Raw genomic sequence first — 27,429 nt, forward strand, 5'->3', positions numbered from 1 at the left:
ATCGTTAATTTGTAATTACATCACATAAAAAAATTATTTCCCTTGTCATTTGTTCTCCAACTTCAGACTTGAAACAGGAACACACTCAAAAGTTCTGAGCACCCTGGGACCAATATGTTACCAGTATCAATGTTGATAACAAGCAAAAATTGTTAATGTCCTCAATTCCTGGAACAGATATGCTTTCTACACACATAATTAAGCTCATTCGGAACACTCGGTGTACAAGTCCTACCACACAATTTTTGTGTAAGAGCACAGTCCCAGTCCTCTATAAAAATAGCAAGCTGGCAATAAGCAGAAATACAGTCTGGTAGGGAAAATACTATCTGTAAAAAAAGTCTTTAAACATAACAGACAAAACAAACAAAATAACACCAAAGAAAATGGTTACATTCCAAAAACCAACCAATTTATAAAGTCGCTCTTCCTAAGGTGCTACAACACACAGACGCAATAACAAACTCTGAGACCTTGTTGGTTTTACATATATACTACTATTTAAAACAACAGGCATGTAACTGGCTAGGTCAAGGCCTACTCTTTAGCAGCTCTAATTTTACAAAACTGAATAACGTATTTCTGAGTAGAGAAGGAAGGTAAGTAATACTTGGTCAAGAAGGGAGAGGCACACATATATAGGAAATCATAGAGGAAGTTGCAATAAACAGAAAATTAAATCACAGCTGTTGCATGAAAGATAGTGTCCTTGGAACACGGCAACTACCAGAATTCAAGAACCTTTGAAATACATGCAGACTATGACATGAATCACACACAGCTTGTGTGAGACAGTAACAAGGTCGAATGTAAAAGATATTACTGTTGATAGACTATGGCCCAGGTACAAGTGATAGGCAGAAACTGTGCTTTAGTAAATAGGTAATGCTAATTAAAAATATTAAGAATACTTAACATGATCATTTCTTTGTGTTTTTTTAATATAAATGCCAAAGAGCAAAAACCATTGGATTAACATGTTCCTACCTGTACATACAACTGATCAAAACAAAAGGAGCTGCTGCTTACAGTTCTCAACAAAATTCGAAAATTCACTGTGAAAAATCATGGAAAAAAATCGAATTCGACTTCATAGGCTGGGTTAAATACAGTGGATGGTTAAATTTTGTAAATAAAAGTTCCCAAATGTGTTATTTATGTTTTGCTGAAAATGTGAATTAAGTCTGGTATGCATATTCTCTTAAACACCAGTTCAACTTTGTTTCATAAATTATCTGCTGAACCACAAGGCCATAAATATCAATAGTCTGTATATATTAATTATTATGAGGTCATAGTCCCTCATCAATTAATGTCAAATGAATCCAATAGGATGTAAAGGCAGATAGAACAAAATACTGCATATTTTTCTACGTGCCTGTTAAGGAGGGGCAAATATGTGTAGGTAGTAAGTACAACGTTCCAGCAGCAGCTGTTCTTCGTTATTTATATCTCATGTGTATATGCGAACATACTGACAATTATTTCGGATATAGTCAATCCTGACAATTATTACAGATGAAGTCAATTACTATGAAATAATTCTGTATTAAAAGTATCACAATAACAATTTTACTTCTCTTTAATTGCACATACGAATCATAAAGAACTTAAAACTGCGAAAACCTGTACTTTTATCAATAGATGCATTTATATGCAGAAAGTAACGCGTGTAGACCACCAACTTCGATCATAAATAAAGTAGTCGCCTGTTAAAAAACGCGTTACATATATCATCTTACCTGTTAAATAAAAGCAATTAAATTTGTGCGCAAGTTTCAGCAGACGAGACATCTGTACGTCACTCACGGCCATACCATCTCTCATCAGTTGCCAAATATCAACTGCGGAAAGGGATGTGGTGATACCTGCATTCAAACAAATCTCTAATGATTGTGAGGAAGGAATAATATATTTCTTTTACATATTATCAGAAACAGAAAAATTAATGTTGTTCTCTTTCAAAGATGTTGCCTCAACAATTGTGCCTTTATGAGTCATGGAGCATTGTTACAATTTAAAGTTAGTATCTTCATTATGCTCCATTCAGTAATTGCAGCAAATAATAGACATCTGACAGAAGGCGTGATGATGGTTGTTTATTGTCTTATAGTGGTCAGAAATTGCTGTACATTATTGGAAGCGTGCGGAACATCTTTGAGTGTAATAAAGTCTGTGCACAATTTCGTTATTCGCATAGTTTGAGGAGTGGCAGTAGGAGGAGGGACGCAGCGGCCGATAACTACCAAGCAGTGGGCGAGATATGATTGGGGTGGGGACGTGGAGAGCTGTTTTTGAGGCGTTATTAGTTGGTCGTTTACGTTATCCATAACTTTTAACATGCGTTTATTCTGTGGTCTATTGCGACATCCTAAATTAGGCTGCCCGCCAAGAAAGCCTGGTATAGTAAAGGGTACTGTTCATGCAGTATTCGGAAGGTATTTGCTTGTGACAAACACTATTACAGGGGGAGTATTATTAGCTGCGGGAGATATGATTCAACAAGAAATTGAGCGTTACAGGCACAAAGAAGTTTCGAAACGAATGAACCGATACGACTGGCCACGAGTGGGTAATGTAATTATTTGTTACCTGTATTGTTTAATGAGAAACTCTGGACACCTGTACTGTAGTACAACGGGGAGTAAAACAGTTTTCAGACAAGGAATGGACGTAAATTAACTGATAACTGCTGCGTTAAAAGGAGATTTTTTCAAAGAGCAGCCTATGTTACAAAAGTTCGTCACTTACCCTTTGATTTAGCACTGTTGGTGTGCGCTGCCTAAACTTTTATGGACATGTGTGTTTTACTGATGACATACTATAACCGCAGTTCAAGTGATTTAGTTCACTATATGTCTTTCATATTGCCAACCGGTATTTACATGTGGTAGAGTTAAAAAAGAAATAAAAAACGGACAGGAATAATTTTATAAATGGCAAAAGAGCGTGGGTAAAGTTGGCCCGATATTGAGTAGCTAGTGTGATTTTACGTAATCTGTCGAGAGCCGTGGAAACCAATAACTATCTATCACGTTAACACTGCAGACGACGACCTACTGTAGTTTCGTTACTGTACGCGTAGAGCGCCACCAACGGATGCTACTTTGTGATAGGCTGGAAGGAAAAGGGTGTGGGTAGTTACCGCTACTGAGTATGTTAACAAATTTATCATATTTTGCAACACACTTGATTTTATTGTGTATTGGAACTGCAGGCCCTCCTGGTTATTGTACGCGATCTAGAACTTAAACATTGAGCAATAAGTATTCTTCGGGACACTACTCCGTTTTAGAAATAATACGTCAATTAATGAACGGCAGTTCAGAAACTGAGATCTGTTGTGGATTTAAAATAAGAAAACGTTCCAGATAAGCGTTTTAACAACCAAAGATAAATTTCCGCAATATTTGGAGTGTTGTAGTAGATACAACGGAGTGGAATGTACATTAAGCTTTTAAGTATTTTCCATATAATTGTCTTCAAGGTATCCAATGGAATGAAGTTTTATGTAATTAGCCAGCTGATTTCCCGGCTACGGCCCCTTATTTATTTTATTCCAGTTTTACATGTTAAACCTTTCGTGTATAGCCCTGCTAATCTCCAGGTATAAAAATCAGCGCAAAAATCATCTAATACTATCAGGCTAGCGACGCCGAGGACTAAGGGTTCGACACGAATATCAACTACATTACATTAGCAGTGCCCCACAGAGTGGCCACTGGGGATGTAAAAGGAAGTGATGGGGTGTTTATTCGACTATTTCTACATTTCACACTACCTTTAGTCGAAGGGCGCTATAGGTCGCTTACCTCTGTATTACTTTCCCTTGCTAATTTCACTCCAAGTTTGATATTGTTCTAACTATTCCAGGGATTAGTTACGTATTTCCCCAACAACACCTCCTTATGGGCTTTCATAATGAAATGACTAAAAATGGGTTGTCGTATCCCCACAGTGTTTTTTTTTCCCCTTAACAAGTTTAAATCCTAGGTACAGTTTACCAGTACCAATTATGGCCGAATTTTCTCATTGTGACGCTTTATATATCATTCCTTTCTATTGCCCCTGCCTCTCTCCCCAACCCTGGAGTTGAATGTCATTGCATCAGTGACCAATCATTCAGGATGTTTTTATGTGGCCCCCTTCCACCTCACCCTTACAGGTACTAGGGATGTCTTGTCCTACTAACATTTTATTTTTTCCAGTTTGGTTGCAGTTGCTTCTGGTGGTTCAGGTTATAAAAAGCCATGGATTACCCAAGGAATAAAGGCATCCTGTAAACAAAAAAGGAAACTATATCAGTCAGAAACAGTTCTGATGTAAATGCTATTGATCATTACAAAACATAATGCAAAACATTGAAGATAATAATACAGACATCAAAATTAATACGTTATCAGAAAGGGATAGTTGCATCAGATGGAAAAGTTAAGAAAATATGGGATATAGTGAAGGAAGAAACTGGTAGAACCAAAGATGAAGAGGAGTACATAGTTTTAAGAGTAAATTATACATAGGTAACAGATGTGTGCAGTGTTACTGAACTTTTCAATAAGCACTTCATAACCGTTATTGAAAAGAGGAGGTTGTCAGGTTCAGTAGGTGCTGCCATGGAATATCTCAGACCTGTCACTACAACTAAATACAGTAATGAGTATGACCCTCACTGCACCAGAAGTAGTAATCCTTAAAACCAAAAAAACTCAAGTGGTTATGATAATGTATCAAACAAAGTTGATTAAACAGTGTGCCTTTGAGTTTAGTGACATTTAAAGTTATTTGGGTAACCAGTCTTTTATCAATGGAACATTTCCTGAATAGTTGATATATGCTGAAGTTAAGCCTTTGTGTAAGAAAGGAGATGAAGAAATACCATCAAACTTCCATCCAATTTCACTTTTGCCCACATTGTCAAAAATTTTAGAAAATCCTCATATAATATGTAGTCATCATCTTAACCACCTGACCACAAATAAAATATAATCCAAGTTACAATTCAGATTTCTAAAGGGTTCAGATTGAGAAGGCTAACTACACAGAACAGTGAGAACATTCTTAATTCATTGGACTATAAATTACAGATGACCGGTATATTTTATGGTCTGTCAAAGCCATTTGACTGTTTAAATGACAATATCCTCTTAAGTAAATTAGAATTTATGGTGTAAAAGGAAATGTTGCAAAAATGGTTAAAATCTTATATCTCTGACAGAAAATAACGGGTGTCAGTAGGAAAGATGTGTTTATTAAGCTATCGAGTATCATCTGGCCGGGAACCAAGAACGTGGTGTCCCCCAAAGTTCCATGCTAGGGGCCTTAGATTTTCTTGTGTATATCAATGACCTTTCATCAGTAACATTACCAGATGCCAGTGTGTTTTGTTTGCGGATGACACAAACATTGCAATAAATAGTAAATCAAGTATGGCTTTACAACAGTTGGCTAATGAAATTTTCATGATTGTCAATAAATGGTTCCTAGCTAGTTCCCTGTCACTAAACTTTGAAAAAACATGCAGTTCAAAACTTGTAAAATGTTTCCTGTCAGTATATGCCTAAAATAAGACAGCAAGCAGATAGAAGAAGTTGACAATGTTAAATTCATGAGATTACAACTTGATAATAAATTTAATTAGGAGGAGTAAACCAAGAACTGCTGAAGTGCATAAACAAATCTCTATTTGCTATGCAAATGTTGTCAGACATAGGTGATGTAAAAATAAAAAAGCTAGTGTTCTATGCTTATTTTCATTCTGTAATATCATATGGGATTATTTTCTTGGGTACCTCATCAAGCCAAGCTAAAGTTTTTCAAGCCTAAAAATGTGCAATATGAATTATTTGGGTATGGTAACTACTGTTTCCCAATATATTTATTCCTTATTGATATTTGTAACAATATTATGAAAAGGAAAGTTGCCACTCACCATATAGCGGAGATACTGAGTCACAGATAGGCACAACAAGAAGACTGTCACAAATTAGCTTTCAACCAGTATGGCCTTCGTCAAAATAGACGAGAGAGGGAGGGAGAGAGACAGAGAGAGAGAGAGAGAGAGAGAGAGAGAGAGAGAGAGAGAGAGAGAGAGAGAGAGAGAGAGAGAGAGAGAGAGAGAGAGAGAGAGAGAGACTGACTGACTGACTGACTGACTCTGACTTTGGTTCAGAAAGGTGGCTGCTATTCAGCAGTACACGTTTTCAATAACAAGCCAGCAACCATAAAATGTTTTTGATTAGTTTCTTAGCAGAACTGATTGATGTGTGTATGATGTTATTAATAATATCACATAATACGAATATTGTGTATAATCTGACATGTGTACAAATTCTGTGCATTAATACGATCATTTTAAATAAGTGCTGTAAAATGCTTCTTATTTTATTATTTTTTAATTTGATGATGTGTGGCTACAATAGCCTAAGAATTGTCATATGCATCTAAGTGTATTCAACATTTAATGTTTAGTGACAAGTTTTATATCCTTGTAAATTAAATATACTTAAGACTTCTCTTTTTTTCCTCAATTCCAAATCCACAAGGACAATTTCATTTGGGGTGTGTGGAAGGTGGCGTGTGTTGTTATTTCAGTGATTACAAAGAAATTAGCAGTATGAGCACACTTATTGGTATGGTGTTGAACCTTTCTGGCCTGGATACATTCATCGCTTTGGTTGGAAGGATGTTATAGGGCCATTGTATCCTCTCCAGAGACAAATTGGCCCACAGCTGTTGTAACTGATCCTTGATATCCTGGTTATTGGCACTGGGACGGAGTTAATGTCCTAGCTGTTCCCACACCTTCTATTGGGGACAGATTTGAGAATATTGCTGGCCATGGGAGTACTTCAACATCATGCAGACAATTAATATGTGCACATGCCATTTGTGGACGAGCATTGCCCTGTTCAAAAATGGCACCACAATACTGTCACATGAGAGGTAACCCATGAGGTTACAGGATATCCAGGATTTATCATTGTGCCATAATAGTTCTCTTAATCACTACAAGCCATGGCCTGAAGTCCTGCCTGAGGACTCCCCACAGAAAGACGCAAGCAGTAACACTATTGTGCTTTTCCAAAACAGTGTAAGAATGGAACCTCTCCCCAGATTGTCGCCATACTTATGGACGATGGTCATCCTGGATAGTGCTGAACCACAGTTCGTGGCTGAAGAGAATGTGACACCATTCATAAGCAGTCCATGGTTCCCAATCATGGCACAACTCTAAAAAGCAGCTGTTTCTGTTGTGTTTAGGACAGCAACTATGTATGCGAGGTGATACGAAATGCTGGGACTCCATTATTTGTTCTTCGATGATGAATATGTCTGCCTTCACATTTCCATGCAGCCTAAGATCAGGCCCCTGTCATATCAGATTGTCCTACAAATCTGGATATTTCCTGATTCGGCCAACAGGCCAAATAGAGACCCAAAATGAGGCTCCTTTCAAACAATGTCAGGTGCTGTTGACGTCGCCTCAAAGCATCTCCGTCTCCTTCACAATGATCACTAAACATCTGATGCTCTTCATGCCCCATATATTCCCCAACAGGCTTGGTAACAACACTAAACAAAAACAATACTAATGCACACATGTGGCTGTTTTATTTGACACTGAGAACTGCATCTCTAATCAGTTACATATCTGTTGACGGGTATACATATATGAAGCTACATTGACATCCAACCGTGTCTTCTGTGTACTTCACTTTTTTGTCAGGTAGTGTGTTTGTAGATGAAAGAAGACTGGAAGATGATATTAGCATGCCTGTGTTGTTCACAAGTATGTGCAATGTTTCTTATGACATGAATGCAAGAACAGGCTCTGCTGTGACTACAGCTGTTATGAAAAACATGAAAAGTATTCACATTTGCAAATTTGGACAACCATCGCCTCTGTAATGGAATGGTGATAATGAGAATTTGTGCTGGACAGGGACAATGACGTACTGAGGTTTGTTTGGGTCTGGTCATGAGTCATGCTCAGATAACATAATTGTAAGGTTACTACTCACAATAAGCTTGAAATCCAGGTTCGGGTTCTGATCCAACACAAATTTTCATTCTCATCATTCCATTACACAGTTTTCATGTGTCCATATTTGCAAATGTGAATACATTTCATGTAAGATTGGAAGAAGTTATCTCCATAAACTTTTTGGAAATTACATTTGACAATAAGCACCATTGGAGACAATAACATAGACAATGCCTACCATAAATTTAACACTGTAGTAGCTATAATGAAACAGTTTGCACATTATGCGAATAACTTGTGTGTACTGTATACCATGCTCTATCTGAACCATACTTAGGGTACAGAATTACTGTTTGGAAAAATTCCAGCAGCAATAACACAAAAAGAATCTTTGTATTGCAAGAAAATGCCATTAGGAGTATCCTGGAAAAAAAGATGACAGACTCGAGCAGGACTGCCTTATATAATCTAAAAAGATGTATATATACAGAGCAACAATTTCATTTCCCCCAGAGGGCTGACCGCTCTTTGCCGGATTCTTGCTTGGCTACCTGGGGCCCAGCCTTTGCAGCATCTTTTTCATTCCTGCTACATGTCTATTCTCTTCCTGTTATTTTTCCCTTTGCTTGGGGGACATTTCTGGGCTGTTTTTTGGAATGTATTCTGAATTTTCGGTTGCCAGTCTCAGAATACTCTCCACTGTTTTTTGTTCCTTTTTTTCTTTCTTCTTTCACCTTCTCCTATCCTTCCTCCACTTTGGTGTTTGAGATTTCTCTTTCTCTTCTTCCTCCCTGTGCACTCTTGAAGGCCGGCCCACACATCTGATGTGTTACAGGTGACTGGGTAACGCGTAATTCCCAGCCCCAGGTCGACAGGTAAGGTTCGCACATACCCCCTGGTACAGGCCAAGCCCAAGGATGGGTGATTGCCTGAGCTGTTAACTTCCAAAATTGCCCATTGTTCTCTCTGTCAGGTTTTCGGGAGGTATGACCTGAGGTGTGAACAAACACCTAAGGTGGGTGCTCCCCCTTCTGAAGGGGACCACAAGTTGGAAAGAACATGCCATAGGAGACACTTGGAATCATGGGGGATTTTCTCACAATGAGCCAATCATCTTCACAGTCAGTGGCTGTGAAACATAAATGGAATAAGGCTAATATTTCAAAGACCCTCCCAGCTGCATCATGGTTCCTTGTGGTTTAACTTACTGAAGACGGTCAGTCCTTCACTACGGCAAATCCTTTTATTATTCAGAAAGATGTTGATGCAATTCCTGGCCCTGTGTGAAATCATGCTCTCATTTATGCAATGGCACTTTGTTTTTAGAGACTACTTCTGATTCTCAAGCAGAACAACTGCTTGCAGCTTCGCTCTTCCATGGCTATCGTGTTCACGTCGAGACCCATGAAACGTTGAATTCTTCCCGTCGTGTTACTTACACTAGGCTGCTCGATGGTCTGACCAAGGCAGGAATCTGAGCAGGGTGTCATTGCAGTCCATCGGGTGATGGAAAAAGTAGATGCCTCCTTAGTGCCCACCCATACTCTCTTTCTCGCTTTTGATAGAGTGGTTCTTCCGTCCAAGATCAAAGCAGGTTATGAAGTTATCACAGACAGACAGTATATTCTGAACCTGATATTCTGCTGCCAGTGCCATCGTTACAACTACACTCGAGAGTCCTTTCAACACCCAGCCAAATGTGTGACCTGTGGCAGCGATGCTCACAAGGGTGATTGAGTGCCACCTTCTCCCTGCTGCATCAACTGCAATGGTGACCATGCCGCCTACCCCAAGATGTCCCATGTATCTCGATGAGCAGGCTGTCCAGGAGATCCGGGTGAAAGAAAAAAATGCCTTACCCGGTTGCTTGCAAGTTGTTGGCTAGTCAGAAAGCCTGCATTCTACTATCTGACACCTACAATACTGTTCTTGCTACATCTCTCTCCACAAAGGACATGGTCACACAGAAATGCAACCTCAAATTTAGCACGGCAGTTGTGAAATCGTCCAATGTCATTGTAGTGCCCCCATCTCCTCCTAGAGCTGTGCAACATGCCACCAAACTTTATCTTCACGGGGCGAAGTCACTAGCTACATAACCGGCAGGCTGGAAAGGACAGAAGGAATTTTCCCATGAAGACTTACTTTGTCCCTCCAGCCAACCAACATCTGAGACTTCCTCTGCCAACCAGAAAGGCTCCAAGAAGTCAAACAAAGGCAAACAGTCTTCTCCTTAGCCGACTTGAAGGTCCTCTTCAGTGGTGTCACCACATGATACACTCGCCCAGCCGACCTCCATGTCACCGGTATGCACCACCAACCATTCTTCTGCCCTGGACTCCACATCCAGCAGAAGGTGAAAGCTGATGCTTCAGTAGAACTCATGGAGCAGGATCCTCCTGCCTCTGGGCCCTGTAGCAGTGAGCTTTAAAGGCTGGCACTCGGCAGTCACTGAGATGACGCCCCCTTAATTTTTTCCTCATCATGACTGTCTTCCAATGGAACATTCGTGGTCTTTGATCCGACAAAGAGGATTTATCTGTGCTCTTAGAATTGCAGTGTCCACTTGTTCTCTGCCTTCAGGAAACAAAATTGCAGTCTCACGACCACTTTGAGCTCTTGCATTTCTTCCCAATCCATTTTGTCTTTCATCCTGAGCATGGCATTCCATCTTACGAGAGATTCATGCTGCTCATACAAGGTGACGTTCATAGTCAACCTATCTCCCTGACTACCTGTCTTCAGGCTGTTGCGGTTCACCTTTTCTTTCCTCATTTGACCTTTTCTCTTCATACCGTTTATATCCCTCCATCATTTGATGTCACCAGGGCGGACATCTTCCAATTTATTGGGCAGCTACCTCACTCTTTTCTGCTGCTCGGTGACTTTAATGCGCACCATCCCCTTTGGGGTTCTTCCAGATCCTGTCCGAGAGGTGGCCTCTTGACTGACCTTAATCAACTTAACCTCTTCTGCCACAACACAGGAGCACCCATGTTCCTTTCAAACTCCACGCACATCTATTCCCATTTGGACCTATCATTCTGCACTCTCCAGCTTGCTCATCATATCGACTGGTCTGTTCTCTCTGACACATACTTGAGTGACCATTTCCCGTGTGCTATCCATTTGCTGACTCCTACCCCACGTTCGTACACACCCAAGTGACAGCTAACTAAGGCCAACTGGAGGCTTTACTCCTCCCTGGCGACCTTCGACGAACACCATTTCCCCAGTTGCGATGACAAGATAGAAAATCTTACGAGTGTCACTCCAAATGAAATGCACACTATTTTTGTAAAGATACTGTTTTCATTCTACATGTGTGAAAGTTTTACAGTGTGTAGATACATCCTTCCTGCTTGTTTTGAAACTTAATTCAACCTGATCCCGTGAATGGCGCTGTCACAGGGTGTCTTCAAGATGGCTGCTACACTTTACATTCGTCAGAAGCAATGTGCTGTCATAGAATCCCTGTGCTGTGAAAACGAGACAGTAGGAAACATCCACAAGAGGTTGAAAAAGGTGTATGGAGATGCTGCTGTCGATTGCAGTATGGTTAGTCGATGGGCAAGTAGGTTACGTGATGAAAGCAGGCACGGCAATATTGAGGATTGTCCTCGCAGCAGCAAGCCTCATACTGCACGCACTCCAGACAACGTGCAGAGAGTTAACGAATTGGTGATTGCTTACAGAAGCATCACAGTGAACGAATTGTCATGCTACATTGGGATAGGGGAAGAAAGTGTTTACAGAATACTGTAAGTGTTGGCGTTAAAAAAGGTTCGTGCCAGGTGGGTTCCCAGGATGTTGACAGTGGCTCACAAAGAAACAAGAAAAATGGTATGCAGCAAACTTTTGGAACAGTACGAGAATGGTGGAGATGAATTTCTTGGAAGAATTGTGACAGGTGATGAAACATGGCTCCATTATTTTTCACCAGGGACAAAGAGGCAATCAATGGAGTGGCATCATACAAACTCACTGAAGGAAAAAAAATCAAAACCACACCTTCTGCTGGAAAAGTTATGGCTACGGTGTTTTTTGATTCCGAAGGACTCTTGCTTGTGGGCATCATACCAAGTGGAACCACCATAAATTCTGATGCATATGTGACGACACTGAAGAAACTTCAAGCTCGACCGAGTCGTGTTCGACCACATTGGCAAAAGCAGGATGTTTTGCTGTTGCACGACAATGCACGGCCACATGTCAGTCAAAAAACCATGGAAGCGATCACAAAACTTGGATGGACACCACTGAAACACCCGTCTTACAGTCCTGACCTGGCTCCATGTGACTATCGTCTCTTTGGGAAACTGAAAGACACTCTTTGTGGAACAAGGTTTGAAGATGATGACTCCCTTGTGCACGCTGCCAAACAGTGGCTCCAACGGGATGGTCCAGAATTTTACTGTGCGGGTATACAGGTGCTGGTTCCAAGATGGCGTAAGGCAGTTGTGAGGGATGGAAATTATGTGGAGAAATGAAAATATTGTTCCTAAAGGATTTATCTACACACTGTAAAACTTTCAAACATGTAGAATAAAAGATGGATTTAGTGTGCATTTCTTTTGGAGTGACCCTCATACAAATGTTATCCTTACCGCCTCAGAAAGTTCCATTCCTCGCACTTCCACTTTACCACACCGTGTCCTGGACCCCTGGTGGACTGAGGCGTACTGTGACACAATTCGCGTGTGGAGATGTGTTCTCTGCATTTTTAACTGTCATCTTACAATGGCAAACTGCATTCATTATAAACAGTTGTGTGCACAGTGTTGTGCATTCTTCGGGACAGCAGAAAAGCTAGCTGGGTTTCATTCACTAGTTCTTTTAACAATTCCACTCCCTCTTCTGTTGTGTGGGCTAATCTCCGCCAGCTCTCTGAGACCAAGATCCTTTCCCCAATTTCCGTCCTGACAGTAGCAGATGAAGTCATTGTGAATCCTATTGCTATTCCCTTCTCCTGTGGCGACCATTTTTTGGGGATTTCGAGCTCCTCCCACTATTACCCTGCCTTCCTCCATTGGGAACAATCGGAGGAGGCTCGGGCAATAACCTTTGCTTCTGAATCATGAGTGCTACAATGCCACCTTTGCTAGGAGGGAGCTAGATCATGCTCTCACTTCATCCTGATCATCCGTGATGATAATGATGATGATGATGATTATGATTATCATTGGTTTGTGGGGCGCTCAACTGTACGGTCATCAGCACCTGTACAAAGTCCCAATCTTTAAACAGTGCAATCTAGCCACTTCCACAAATGATGATTAAATGATGAAGACAGCACAAAAACCCTGCCCCCAGGCAGAGAAAATCCCCAACTTGGCTAGGAATCAATCTCGGGACCCCGCAATCCAGAGGCTGTAACGCTAGCCACTAGACCACTAGCTGCAGACTCTGCCCCAGGGCCAGACAGTGTTCGCGTTCAGATGTTGCAGTACCTTTCTGTTGTGGGCAAGAACTTTTTGCTTCATACGTACAACTGCTTCTGGACAGAGGCCACGTTTCTCAGTCACTGGCATGACACCACTATCATACCCATACCTAAGCCCAATAAGGACCAACATCATCCTTCTAGCTACTGCCCCATTTCTCTCACCAGCTGTGTTTGTAGGGTGATGGAACATATGATTCATGCCTGTCTGGTATGGTGGTTAGAGTCTCGCAATTTACTAAGCACTGCACAGTGTGGATTTTGCACACGCCGTTCTGCAGTTGACCATCTCATCACTTTGTCCACCCATATCATGAATGGTTGTCTGTGGAAGTCCCAGACTGGCCGTGTTTTTCGACATCTGCTAGAGGACTGGTATCCTCCATACTCTCCATGGTCGCCTGCTCCGTTTCCTTCAGGAATTTTTAGAAGACTGCATTTTCAAGGTAAATGTGGGTTCTGCCTTGTCGGACGCGTTTATCCAGGAAAACAGTGTGCCTCAGGGTTTGGTCCGGAGTGTCATCCTCTTTGCTACTGCCATTAAACCTGTAATGGCCTGTCTCCTGACAGTCATCTCCAACTACCTTTTCCTTGATTATTTTTGCCATCTATTGTAGTTCTCAACACATCTTTCTCATTGAGCAGAGTCTTCAGCAATGTCTTGTTTTTCTACTGACAAAACAGTTTGTGTGAATTTCTGGCTGCATAGTTGGTTTCTTCCACCGTCTTTACATCTTGAGCCTGTTGCTCTTCCATTTGTTGAAACTACGAAATTCCTGGGGATCATGCCTGATAGGAAACTTTCTTGGTCCTCTGCTGTATATGGTCCATCAATGTCCTACTTGTCCTCAGTGGTACTTCCTGAGGAGCAGATCGAACCACCCTCCTCTGTTTGTATCGGTCTTTTGTCGATTCAAAACTAGACTATGGGTGTTTCGTTTATGCATCTGCACATCTGTCCCTCTTACACTGTGTCAATACTATCCAATATTGTGGCATCTGTTTGGCAACTGGTGCCTTTCACACTAGCCTGGCTGAGAGTCTATGCAGAAGCTGTTGAACTACTGCTATTCTACCACCATGACTTTCTTCTCAGCGGATATGCATGCTGTGTATCTGCTATGAATGGCCACCCATCTTGTGCTGCCTCCTTCGATGACTCCTTTGATCACGACAGTGCGGGTCTCCCACATCGTTCCCTACACTCCTCAGAGTATGGGACATCATCATCATCATCATCATGATGGGGAGTGTCCCTATTCTGTTACCTCCTGGAGTTCGCTTTCGGCTCTTGCTCCGGCAGCTTAACTTCACACTACCTGCAACTATCCCGGTGGTTGTAAACCCTTTACCACCTTCATTTCGAGTGGCAGCCCCTTAGGTTCATGACCTTTGCATGGAACTTTGCAAAAGTACATTTGTGTGCACTCTCAGACTGACCATGGTATAGGGTGTGCCTTCATCATTGGCACCAATGTTTTTCAGTATTGGCTTCAGGAACACTGCTCAGTACTTACAGGAAAGCTCTTCACCCTTATCAGGCCATGCAGTACGTCTGGCGACACAGGCTCTTACATTGTGTCATCGACTCTCTCAGTGTCCTTAATGGCCTCTGTGTGCTGTACACCATCCATCCCATAGTGCAGTGGGTCCAGGAAAGATGTCACTTGCTCATTCTTGATGGGGCCACTGTGATTTTTATGTTGGTTACTGGTCACATTCATCTGACAAGAAACAAGGCCGCTGATGCAGCTGCCAAGGCTGCAGTCCTTGTACCTCAGCTCGCTATTCTTACATTCTCTCCGATGATCTCTGTGTTGCCATCTGTCAGTGGGTGCTGTGACATCACCACTGGTCTCCCTTCTTGGGACAGGCTCTGGGTTATTAGGCCTCTCCCAATGGCTTTGACAACCCCCTCTCAGCCCCCTTGCCATGAAATCATTTTAGCTAGGTTGCGTATCGGGCTCTGTCTTTTTAGCATTCACCATGTGTTTAGTGGTGCTTGCCCACCACTTTATATGCATTCCACTCAACCTTTGACGGTCCACCATCTCCTGATGGAATGCTCTTTTTTTTTAACCACGTACATTCTTGTTTGTGTTTGCCATCTGAGTTATTGGCCGTCTAGCAGACGATACACGGTCTGTCGACTGTGTTTTACTTTTCATCTGTCATAAAAATATGGTGGAGGCCATTTAATTGTTAGTTCATGACCTCTGTTTGTCTATGGTGTGTTTTACAGACCTTTCTCTATGTCCCTGTTTTTAGTTATCTTCTCTTCCAGCGATTATGATTAATGTGTAGTCATTTTTAACTCTTCTCTTTATCTTTGTGTTCTACAGTTCTGATGTGGGTGCGTATGACCCTAGTTGTTTTTGCACCATAAAACAAAACAAACAATTCCATTAATCAGTGGCAATACATTACTAGGAAAAATGTAGATGTCGATTCATATGACACAAGAAATAAAGACCTGCTGAGAAGAATAACACACAGACTGAGGTCTATTTAATTCACGTGACACAAGAAATAAAGGCCAGTTGAGAGAAGAATAACACACTGACTGAAATCTATTGAGAAACATCATTGATACTAAGGTGTACAACTAGTAAAATATCTTGCTAAGAGTGTGCAGGACAGTGTGAGTAAAAAGACATTCCAGAAACTTCTTGAGGCTTATTTGATGGAAAAAGAATTGAATAGTGTAGAGGAGTTTATACGTAAATATTAGGAAATGTTTTTATTGGCTGAATGTGCGTATGTATTGTGATGACCTGAATATATTATGTGCATGACATGTTTTTGTGTATCTGTTTTGTGGTCATCTGAGTTAGTTTTGTAAATGTCCTTAAGGCCTAAATATAAAATGAGAGAAAATGTATGCAACAATTCTATCATATTTGTCAATTTCATGTTTTAATTAATTAGTTAGTTAGTTTCATGTTCCATGGATTATTTCACGTGATAAATCCTAATGATGTGGAGCGAGTCATTTTACATTCACACCATAAATTAATTTGCAAATAGGCTACATGCTGAAAATTTATAAGGTTTTTCTTTTTTTTTAAAAAAAAGGAAAACTATGTAAGCTAAATTATTTTAAGAAATTAGACTAAATTGGATTGTCGTGCATTACAAATACACAGACTGTACATGTGTAATAAAATGGGGACAAAATACAAATCAATTAATCACTTTTGAACCTAACCTAGATCTGATTTTGTTAGTTGAAGATCTTGAAATAGCAATACCTTTAATGATTTCTGACAGAAAATAGAAGTAAACACTCATTTATCCTGTGGAATGCAGATTGGCAGACAGTGATGTGCAGTTGATCACACAAATCAACTGAAAGTGCATTTCAGAAACTTTTGAAGGAAACAGAGATCGCGTAATGATAAAAATCGGACATTTTAGAGAACAGTTAGAAAAATCTTTCATGAGATAAAGTATACAATGAAGTCAATTCATTGCTTAATTCAGCATATTTCTTAATAAGTGAGTATTGCTTTTTTAAGACTTTTCTCCAAAAAATGGTGTACTTAAATGAGCATTTGAAGAAAACTTGAACTGCTACAAGCATCATAATGTATGCTAAATGAAAACGAGAAATCTACAAACTAGTCAGAACAATAATAATCTGAAAATACTTTAACCATAAATCATGCTGTCAGATAATAAGAGAAATTGTTAAAAATGTCCATTTTTGTCTGAAATTGTCTGTCAAAAATTAAAGTAGTCTAAAATGAAGTTAAGACAGAGATCTGGAAAGAAGTTCTAGAAAATTGTGCTATTTATGTAACGGAACGGACGCATCATAAGACAGTGCTAATGTAACACACTTTTTAATAATTGCTCTTCAAAATTGGCTGAGAAAATTTCAGAAAATTAGTCTGCCTGCCTCCCAGTTACTGAGTCAGGTGATTCAGCAACAGGAGGAGGGGGAGGAGGAGGAGGAGGAGGAGGCAGGGTGCAAATTCTTGTCTAGCTGTTTTTATTTATATTTTCTGTGATTTCCCCAGTGTTTAAAGCAAATGCCAAGATTTCTCTCTTCCCCTCAAAAGACTTTACTGTAGTGTGGGATATTGGTATTGTGGTCAGCACTCCATGTACTGCCCTTTTAATGTGATCACAACATAAACATTTTTTGTTTTGCGTTAGTTGCTTTATTTGTCTTACAGCTAATTAATTATATTAGTATTGAAGTTAATCATTATTTTTACAGGGCGCATGTTTTTTGCTGGACTTATACAAGGACCACCACAACATTACTTCTACAAAAAGTTAGATGCTGTGCTCCCAAATAGAGACTGGAAGAGTGTGTGTGCGAAAATATTTTTGGACGAGACTGTGGCATCACCTATCTGTATTGTCCTCTTTTTCTGTGGTGTGGGTATTTTTGAGAAGGATGCCTACAGTGAAATATGGTCAGAAATAAAAAGTAAATTCTGGACAGTTTATGCTGTGAGTATGATTTGACTTTTTCGTATATTATCGCTGTTCATCCACAGGTGAAGTTGTCATTTGGTAAGGTGCATGATGTTTTGCCGTTTTAAGTTTTATTGTTGAAAAGCAAAAGTGGGAAGATTGAAATCATATTAAGAAAAAATAAACATTTATAATTGTCTATAGAGTGCATTGAGATGCCCAAATTCTCCATATTCTATTTCCCAATAAATTTGACAGGAAATAGCAGAATATAGAAGTGAAATACTCAGATACCAGAGAACCTGGAATCTACACTTGATTGAGTGACATTGTGTGAGACCATAAATAGCACCTTAAACATTCATAGGCATGTAGGTACCAAAAAGTCAACAGAGCAATGAAACTACACAGCAGTCAGTCTCGTAAGCATGAATAAACTTTCCAATTATGAGTAGAAGTGTAGAAAAGGTGCGAAGGAGACAGTGAAAGAAAGTGAGAAAAGTTACAAAAATTGTAAATACAAAATGAAGAACAATACCAGATGTATGTTAACATACTTTATGCAAATTGACTGGACACATTAAAGAGATGTTTACCTCCAAGGTACATAGATAGGTCTGCATCTGTGCTCCTGAAGCCACCTTACAATTTGTGTTAGATTATTCCTGATACTATCATCATTTTCTGCCTTCCTTTTTCCATTTGTGAATGGTGTATGACAAAAATAATTGCCAATAAGCCTCTTATAAACTCTGATTTGTGTGATTATCTCAATTTAGTTGTTTTTCAAGACATGGAGAAGAAGCAATCTGTTGCCTTCTCTTCTTGGAAGATACTTGCCTAGAATTTCAGTGGTAAAAACAGTTTTGTAATACTCTGTAAGTTCATATTTATAGAGGATGCTTGCGAGACCTCAGCTATTCATTATAAAAGTCAAATCAAAACACTTCCAGCTGTTTAAATTTCCAGTTTTATTGTATTTGTGCAACCAGTTTCAGCACTACATTACGCTATCTTCATGCCCCCTGCCTGATGTGTAGGAAGCATCCCAACTCTGATCCAGTCAAAATAGGAGCGAGCATTCAGTGAGTGGTATCTGTAAATTTCGTCTTAAAACAGTGATCCCTTCTGTGTCAAATGATGACCGAAGGGATCACTGTATTAAGAAGAAATATATGGACACCAGTCACTGAATGCTGGCCCCTATTTTGACTGGACCAGAGATGGTATTCTTCCTACACATTAGTCATAGGGCTTAAGGATGGCATAATGTAGCACTGAAACTGGTTGCATAAATAAAATAAAACTGGAAATTTAAACAACGGAATGTGTTTTGATTCTACATTTCTTAGTTTTGTAAGAGGTCTGTGGGACAAGACGTTCTGCAAAAATCTTAAAACATTGTCTCTGATAACTATGAAGGCTGGATAGTTCGGAATCCCACTCATGATTGAAATAATTAAATCTAATGGCAACAAATGTACCTGATCCCTTTGAGGATGTTCACCTTAAAGCTGACATAAGTACCATGCAACAGTTATACCATCAATGATTCCAGAGTACGAAGAGAAACTACAGGAAGTAGACAGATTTACTTGTTCAGAAAATCAGATAAAGCAGTGGCAGTATCATATCTCAAGAGGGAACTTTAAATCAGTAGCTGTAGACAGAAGGCATGCAGGGAAACAGGTACTTAAGTTTAGAAGTGTAGCTGACCAAGCATTGGTCAGATATGTACCTAATGGAGAAGTTCATAATGGAAAGAATTCTCCCTAGTATACATAAAGACATTTGTAAAGCAACTGCTAAACAATGGATGTAAAACAAAGCATAGAGCTATAGATAGATGAGATGAATTTGGCTTTCAAAAAGGCAGCCTGGGAATCCTTGTTTGACTGCTGTAGCATAATCTTGTTGAAAGACCTCACCGAAAACCCAAAGAAAGTTTGGTCGTATGTAAATGCTGTCAGTGGCACTGAAGTTAGTGTCCAGGCACTAGTGGATGACAGAGGAGTTTAAACTGAGCAGAGCAGAGTAAAAGCAGAAATGTTGAACTCAGTTTTCAAATATTGTTTACAAAGTAAAATCCAGGAGTGCTGCCCCAGTTTATTTCTGTCAGCACTCCAAAGATGAATGATATAGACATTAGTGTCTGTGGTTTTGAGAACCAGCTGAAATTACCAAAAAGAAAGCTCGAGGATCTGAAGAAATTTCTGTGATTCCATACAAAATTTTTGGCTCTCTCTTTATGAATTATACATCATAGATCCACCAAACACACAACTGCCCAGTAGTTGGAACAAGGCAAGTGTCACACCAAATCTTTGAGACCCTTACTTGCATGACATAGTGAATGTATTGTACCAAGGCAGTCCAGTATACAGAGTATTCCTTGGCTTCCAAAAAGCATTTAACTCACTACCTCACCAACAGATATTGATGAAAGTATGACCATGTGGCTACTATACATTTATGTCTGGATTAAGATTTATTTGTAGGGATGACACAGCCAGTTGCTGCAGACTGACAGCATTGATAATTGTAGATGTAACTGAGAGTGTGCCCCAAGTAAGTGTGTTGAGAGCTTTGCTGTTCATGTTTAATACTAATGACCTGGCAGACAATATGAATAATAAACTCAGCTTTCGCAGATGATACAGTTATTTATAATAAAGTATTGTCTAATATAAATTCCACAAGAGTCCACTCAGGTCTTGATAAGACTAAGATTGGAAACTTGGGTTAAATGTTCAGAAATTTTAAATTTTGCACTTTACAAAATATAAAAATGTGGTATCATATGACCACAATAGAAATACGTCACAATCGGAATCTATCAACTCATACAAATACCTAAGTGTAATAAATATAAGAATATGAAATAGTGATCACAGACGCTCAGTCAGACGTAAAACAGATGGCAAACTTTGGTTCATTGGTACTATACTGGGAAAATTCAGTCAATTTACAAAGGAGATTGCTTATGAAACACTTGGGGCAACTCATCCTAGAATGTTGCTAGGGTGAGTGGACCTATAACAAAGAGGGCTAACGGGATGTTGCATGTATCCAAAGAAGGGCAGCAAGGTTGGTCACTTTTTGTTTGACTCGTGGGAGAATGTCACGGAGGTGTTGAAAATACTCAAGTGACAAACACTTGAATATAGAACTCAAGTGTCACATGAAGGCCTACCTACAAAATTTTGAGAAACTGTATTAAGTGAGTAATCTAGGAATATACTAAAACTCCCTGCATGTTGCTTCAGTAGCGACCAGGAAGACAAACTTAAGCTAATTATAACATACAGAGTAACATTGAAGCAATCATTCTTATCGTGCTCCATATACAAATGGAATGGGATGAAACCTTAACATAATGATTCACTGGAAAGTATCCTTTGCCCTGCACTTCACTGGGTCTTACAGATTGCAGATTATAGATGCAGATATAGATGTAGCATCATTGATCCTCTTCAGATCTTTCTGCACCTTACTAATCTTATGGTATTGCAATCTTCTGTAGACAACAGCATCATCCTCATGGGGCTTCCGGCATTATTTATCAGATCCTTTATATACATTGTAAACAGTAGTGGTGCTAGAACACTCCCATGGGGTGCATCTGTCAGTTTTACCCCATTAAGAATGGCATATTTAATTCTGTCTGTGAGGAAGTCCTAGGTAGAATTGTGAATCTGATCCTGAACTCGACAATCTTGTATTTTGTTGATTAAATGACAGTGCAGAATTGTACCTAAAGCCTCATGAAAATCTAGAAACACTGCATCAATTTTGGCACCATTGTCTATGGTACTCTGTATCTCATGCATGAACAAAGCAATCAGATTGTGGAATCCATGTTGATTTTCACAGAGCAGATTTTCCGTTTCCAAAAAACCCACAGCTCTTTCATGGGTATGTATCTAGTGTGCACGGAGCCCTGAACTGTTGCAGCCTCTCATATCTTCCAGGTTGCATTCCCTTCCCTTTCCCCTTATCCACTCTTTCCCATCCTAGCTCCTCACCCTCCTGCTCCCCCCCCCCCCCTTTCTCCCTCAGTGTTTCTCTTTACAATGACCTGGCTAGTCCCTTGATTTCACTATTTCATTACAGTCTTGTGTACCATTTCCACTCTCCTTTTATTCTTTATTTTTTTGTGAATTTTTTATTTCCTCTTGTGGTTTGACCTCCTTTTCTCAATTGTTTCTATAGTGTGAGCCATTTGGGGGAGCTCTCCTTCTCTAGCATCTTCACCTCTTCTCCCTCCCCCTCCTCCCCCTTTCCTTCCTTGCTGTAGCCTCTGCCCTCCCCCTCCCCTCCCCCTCCCCCCCCCCCCCCCACCACCACCACCACCACCACCACCACCACCACCCCACTAGGTCACCAATAGAGATGGGCAAACTCATTCATCCTTGGGAACTAGTTCACTGATGATTGCTCTTTTTGGGAACCATTTATTTTTACTCATTCACCGTTCATTGTGCTTGGTATATGGTTCTTATGAAAAATTGAAAATTAGTAGCATAGGTGACTGAAGATGGAAGACACAAAGAGGGGGCACTTGCCTCCCCCATGAAGTACAGAGTTTTTATTCATAATGGAATTCTCACACACTTGTAATTTTCGAGATTCTGCAGAACATCTCGTTTAGCCAATTATAGTGTTATGTGGCTGATCGCAGTGAAATAATATAAGGTGGCACATGAAAAACTGGCCCCCAGTACAGACTTCTCGCCAATTACGCACGATTTGTTGACTGCTACGAGCAGAATAGATAAACATGTAATAATTAGGCAGTGAAGAAATAACAAATAACCTAATGCAAATGACTTTGAAACAGTAGATGACAATTGGTAAGCGACAGTGAGCAGTCTCGTACTTGGGGCCGATTTTTCGTGCGCCACCCTGTACCACTGAAATAATATTGTAGAAGTTATCATATTCTCCTTACAGAATGTGACACCATACACTTGATTACGAAGTGTGGGCTTCATTCGGTTGTAAGTCAGTCTGCCTTCCATAACAATGAACATGCTCTTTTACCTTGGATAAAAAAAGACAGAAAATGGCTGACGTCCTTTGCATGTGTAATAACAAAGAAATCTTGCCTTTTTGCAAGTATTTCTTCTGCTGTTTATCAAAATAATCAAGTAAGCTGTTATGCCATTTTGTTACCTGAAAAGATGTATGTATTATGTACCATGTAATTTACATAATTATAAAATACATTTTAATTACTTGGCATGGATGCTGAATAGAATACGTAAAGAACCAGAAGTTCAGAGCTCAAAAAAGGTTTGAAACAGATCAAGAATGGGTATACAAAGCGAACACTAACTCCACACTGAACTAACTATAAGCAGTTGGCAATGGAACTGCGACAAGTGGCCACGTGAAGGACGAGTCTGGCCGACTGAGACAGATGGGACTGGGACGGATTCTGGAACGAGACCGGCTGACAAAGTATTGAGGACGCAAATAAAAGTTTACATGATTTGGGGTGCTCTCCCTTAAAACTTCACTCCATTCCAAATCACAGCAAGGCTTCATATGGCAAAAAGAAGCTAGAAAAAGTGAAGCATGTTTTGGAAAGAAAAGTGTGCTGGGCATCAGACTGCAGTATTGAAGATTCTGACCATAGAGAAGAAAAATTTGATAATGAAATTGTTAAGAAAACCAAATATTTTGAGGCCATGACATTTTTAATGAAAGAAAAAGTGGCTAATGTAAGAGTACCTGAAAAAATTCAAATTTTAATCTTAGCCTCTTGGTCAAAAGAAAACATAATGTCAGAATTCAATGTTAGTGAGTGTGTGCTTCAACAAGAAAGGAAACTGAAAACAGAAATGGGTATTTTATCAATTACTAACCAAAAAGGGGGAAGTTATTGCTGATAAGAGGTAAAGATTGTCACCAATTTCTACCAAAATTATGAATATACTAGAATGTTACCAGGAGCAAAAGACAAAGTTAGCATTCAGAAGAATGTTTATATGCAAAAAAGACTCATCATTTGCAACTTAAGGGAACTGCACTCTTGTTTTAAGTGAGAGAATCCAAACCTGCTTATGGATGTGGAACACATTGAAGAAATATACAAGAAACTTATAAAATTTCTTATATGTGTCTCTGAAAACTAAGACTGCATGCTTAAGGGTATACGGAATGAGTTTTTCGATGAAAAAATCGATTTTTGGGTAAATGCATTTTCGAAAAATTTAGACTCTCCCGTTTAATATCATGTATAAAATATTTGGATGACGTGAATAGAACTATTTTAAATAATTTTTTAAAATAATTTCAACACACGATGTTCCGCACCTTATATATGAGACGCGAAATATACCTGATATAGACAGCCTTGCCAGAGATATATTGAGCACAAGAGAGTTAGCTTTTCTGTTGGCTACACTGCTAGACAGTTGACAATAGATTCTGCACCATTTGTATTGTTTTCTTTGTGAGTACATCCATGTCATTGTTGTGAAAGTCGTATGTGGAGAAGTCATTGAGTTTTCTTTCCTTCAACATGACAAGACTAATCTGAAGGTATTTAGAAAGCGTGTACATTGGCGCAAGAAAGTAAAGTGTACTAAAAATTCGTCTGATTCATCTTCGTCAGTATCTGATGTCCCAGTAGCGACTAACCTCAACACTGGTAGTGATACATTGAGTGATGCTGCTGCCACTACACCGGAAAGTGCTTCAAGAAGAAAACTAGCTGGAATTGAAGAAGAATACAAGAAACTAAATGCTGGGACTACAAAATATGAGGTAATTAACGTCTCTTTATTATCAGACGTTTTGGAGAACAATGTGTGCTGCAAACAATGAGGAAAATGTGGTGTTTCATTGAATACAAACTTACATATAGGACTTGCTTGTGAATTAGAGTTGATGTGCAGTTATTGCAAACACAGTGTTGCTTTCTTCAATTCCTCACATGTTACTGCAGATACAGGTAAACTATACGATACAAACATTAGACTGGTTTATGGATTACAGTGTATAGGAAAGGGCAGGGCTGCAGGTGCCATGTTGTGTGGTGTGATGAACCTCCCTCTTCCACCTTCAAAATTTAACAAACACATAATTGCAATAGGCTCTGCTGTAGAAGATGTGGTACAGGAAAACATGAAAGATGCTGTTGAGGAAGCAGTTGTTGAAAATAATAATAGCAGAGACTTGCCCATAGCTTTTGATGGAAGCTGGCAGAAGAGAGGCCACACATCTCTGAATGGTGTAGTAACAGCTACAAGTGTGGACACTGGTAAGGTAGTTGATGTGGCAATACTTTCCAAGCATTGCAGATGCAAGGAGAAAATGAAAAATAAACATGAAGAGGAGTGCATGGCAAATTACTATGGGTCAAGTGGTGGTATGGAAGTTGCTGGTGTAAGAAGTATTTATCAACGCTCAGTAAAATGGTACAACGTTAGATACATAAACTATCTTGGAGATGATGACTCTAAGGCTTTCAAAGAAACTGAGGAACTGAGAGCCTATGGTAACGTTGTGAAAATTTCCAAACTGGAGTGTGTTGGCCATGTTCAGAAAAGGATGGGATCAAGACTTCGACGGCTCAAGACTAGCATGAAAGGCAAGAAATTGAGCGATGGAAAAACTTTAGATGGGAAAAATAGACTGACAGATGCTACAATAGATCATATTCAGAAGTGCTATGGTCTAGCAATAAGACAGAATACAGCAGATGCAGAATTAATGAGAAGAGCAGTCTGGGCTCTGTTTTTTCATACAGCTTCAAACAATGAGAATCCCCAACATGGGCTATGTCCAAAAGGAGACGATAGTTGGTGCAAGTGCAACAGAGGCAAGGTAACTAAGAAACAATACAATCACCCTCATCACCTGCCATAATGGATGAAATAAAACCAATATTCCGAGACCTTGCAGATATTAGTCTACTAAAGAAATGTCTTCATGGCCGGACTCAAAATCCAAATGAGTGTGTGAACCATGTGATATGGAATAGACTACCTAAAACTGTGTTTGTGGGTATAAACACACTTCACTTTGGCGTTTATGATGCTGTTTCATCATTCAATCAGGGCAATATAACAAAGTGCAAAGTTCTGCAGAAGTTGGGGCTCTGTGTAGGACTACGAACTGCCGCAGTTATGCTTTGTTTGGACAAGGAACGGCTCAGGTCTTCAGATAATGCCATAAAAGTATATTCAAAGATGGCTAGACAGCATAGCAGAGCCATCAAGAGGAAGCTGTTGGACGATTCTGATGATACAAGCTATGGAGCAGGCTTGTACTGAAGTAAAAACTTTGAAGCTAATTTCCCATAACTTTAGTTTTTTTGTGTATAAGGTACATTTTCTCAGGGCCTATTTATAGAAGAAAGATGAAATTTTCTGTAGTTGTTCCTTAAGACCTTCTAATATATCTTAATTAAAAGATATGTGGAATTATTTTGTATTAATGGATGTAAATTTTAAAATACTTGTTAAAATGTATAACTTTTTTAACATTTACAAAAAATAAAATATCTGAAAAACCATACATTATTTTTTCAAAATTAATAATTCAGCATAAAAGCAGAACATATCTCTGCGTTCTGTGAAAAAATCAAGAGTATCGTCCAAATAACAAATGGGAAAATGTTCCTAACTTTTAGCTCAATTTAACATTGTAAGCATAGGCCGTTCCATATACCCTTAATCACTGCACTAAGTGCCCCAGTGATGACAAACTGTCAGAATTATTAAAACAGAAATTAGCTTACAAAGATGCTGATAATGAAATTGACTTCAGCCAGTGGATAAACATAGATCATCGGGCAGAATTGGCAAAGCCATCTGCTACTGTTGATGAATACATAGACTTGTTGGTAACAGAATTACAGGCACTTAAACCACACTCATTTATATCTAAGTGTCAGTCAAAATCATTGAAAAAATTGAAAGAAAATCTAACTCTGAAAAAAGCAATTCTGTTTATGGACTTTGCTGAAAACTACAGTTTTGTAATTCAGAATGAAATTCAGAGTTACCACTGGACAAGAAGCAGCTGTACAATCCATCCTGTGTGTGTCTATGTGGTAAATGAAGAAAGTAACTTGATAATAGTGAAGAACTGGTTTATAAGTGATGACACGGAACATGATGTTGTAGGATTTGTAAATGCTGTCCAGAAAGAAATGGTTAAGTGGCTGGCACAGCATTACACACTAGTGAAGATAGTGCATTATTTCACTGATGGATGTGCTACTTAACATAAAAATAGAAAAAAGCTTTAAAAATTTGTGGTGAGCAAAAAACAATTTTTTAATTGACGCTGTTCATTCCTTTTTTGCTACTCGCCACGGTAAATCTATGTGCGATGGTTTGGGAGGAACTATATAACATATATTAAGAAGAGCTAGTCTTAAACTGGCAGGCGATGCACAAATAATAGCTGCATCTGGTGTTTTTCGATTTCTGCAAAGCTAATATTGACAAACGTTTTTTCACTTCTTAGAGGAAGTCAATGTAGATTTCCTATGCAAGAAACTTGAGAAGAGATTTTGGCAACCCGCACAATACCTGGTACCAGGAATTTTCACCAT

At 39.4% G+C, this 27,429-nt stretch overlaps 2 protein-coding genes across 6 annotated transcripts in view; one reads left to right on the forward strand and one right to left on the reverse strand.

Annotated features, from left to right (window-relative positions):
- LOC124793147 (uncharacterized protein YJR142W) overlaps positions 1–3,047 on the reverse strand; it is a 287,324-nt gene extending 284,277 nt beyond the window's left edge. For 2 of the 3 annotated variants that reach the window (XR_007016578.1, XM_047257997.1), the window contains exons 1-2: positions 2,752–3,047; positions 1,743–1,868 (exon numbers count right to left, since the gene is read on the reverse strand). Coding sequence is in view for 2 of the 3 variants with exons in the window: in XM_047257997.1 (XP_047113953.1) it covers positions 1,743–1,827 (85 nt within the window). In the remaining variant the exon portion in view is untranslated. Of the gene's footprint in view, positions 1–1,742; positions 2,142–2,751 lie in introns of those variants that run through there. The other variant, XM_047257998.1, reaches the window with a different exon arrangement.
- LOC124793188 (mpv17-like protein 2) overlaps positions 2,192–27,429 on the forward strand; it is a 41,515-nt gene continuing 16,277 nt past the window's right edge. Inside the window, exons 1-2 of one of the 3 annotated variants that reach the window (XR_007016579.1) lie at positions 2,192–2,572; positions 17,653–17,891. Coding sequence is in view for 2 of the 3 variants with exons in the window: in XM_047258002.1 (XP_047113958.1) it covers positions 2,341–2,572; positions 17,653–17,891 (471 nt within the window). In the remaining variant the exon portion in view is untranslated. The remainder of the gene's footprint in view (positions 2,573–17,652; positions 17,892–27,429) is intronic. The other 2 variants (XM_047258002.1, XM_047258001.1) reach the window with 2 other exon arrangements.

The sequence above is a fragment of the Schistocerca piceifrons genome, chromosome 1 (assembly GCF_021461385.2).
Source record: "Schistocerca piceifrons isolate TAMUIC-IGC-003096 chromosome 1, iqSchPice1.1, whole genome shotgun sequence".
NCBI classification, from domain to species: Eukaryota; Metazoa; Arthropoda; class Insecta; order Orthoptera; family Acrididae; genus Schistocerca; species Schistocerca piceifrons.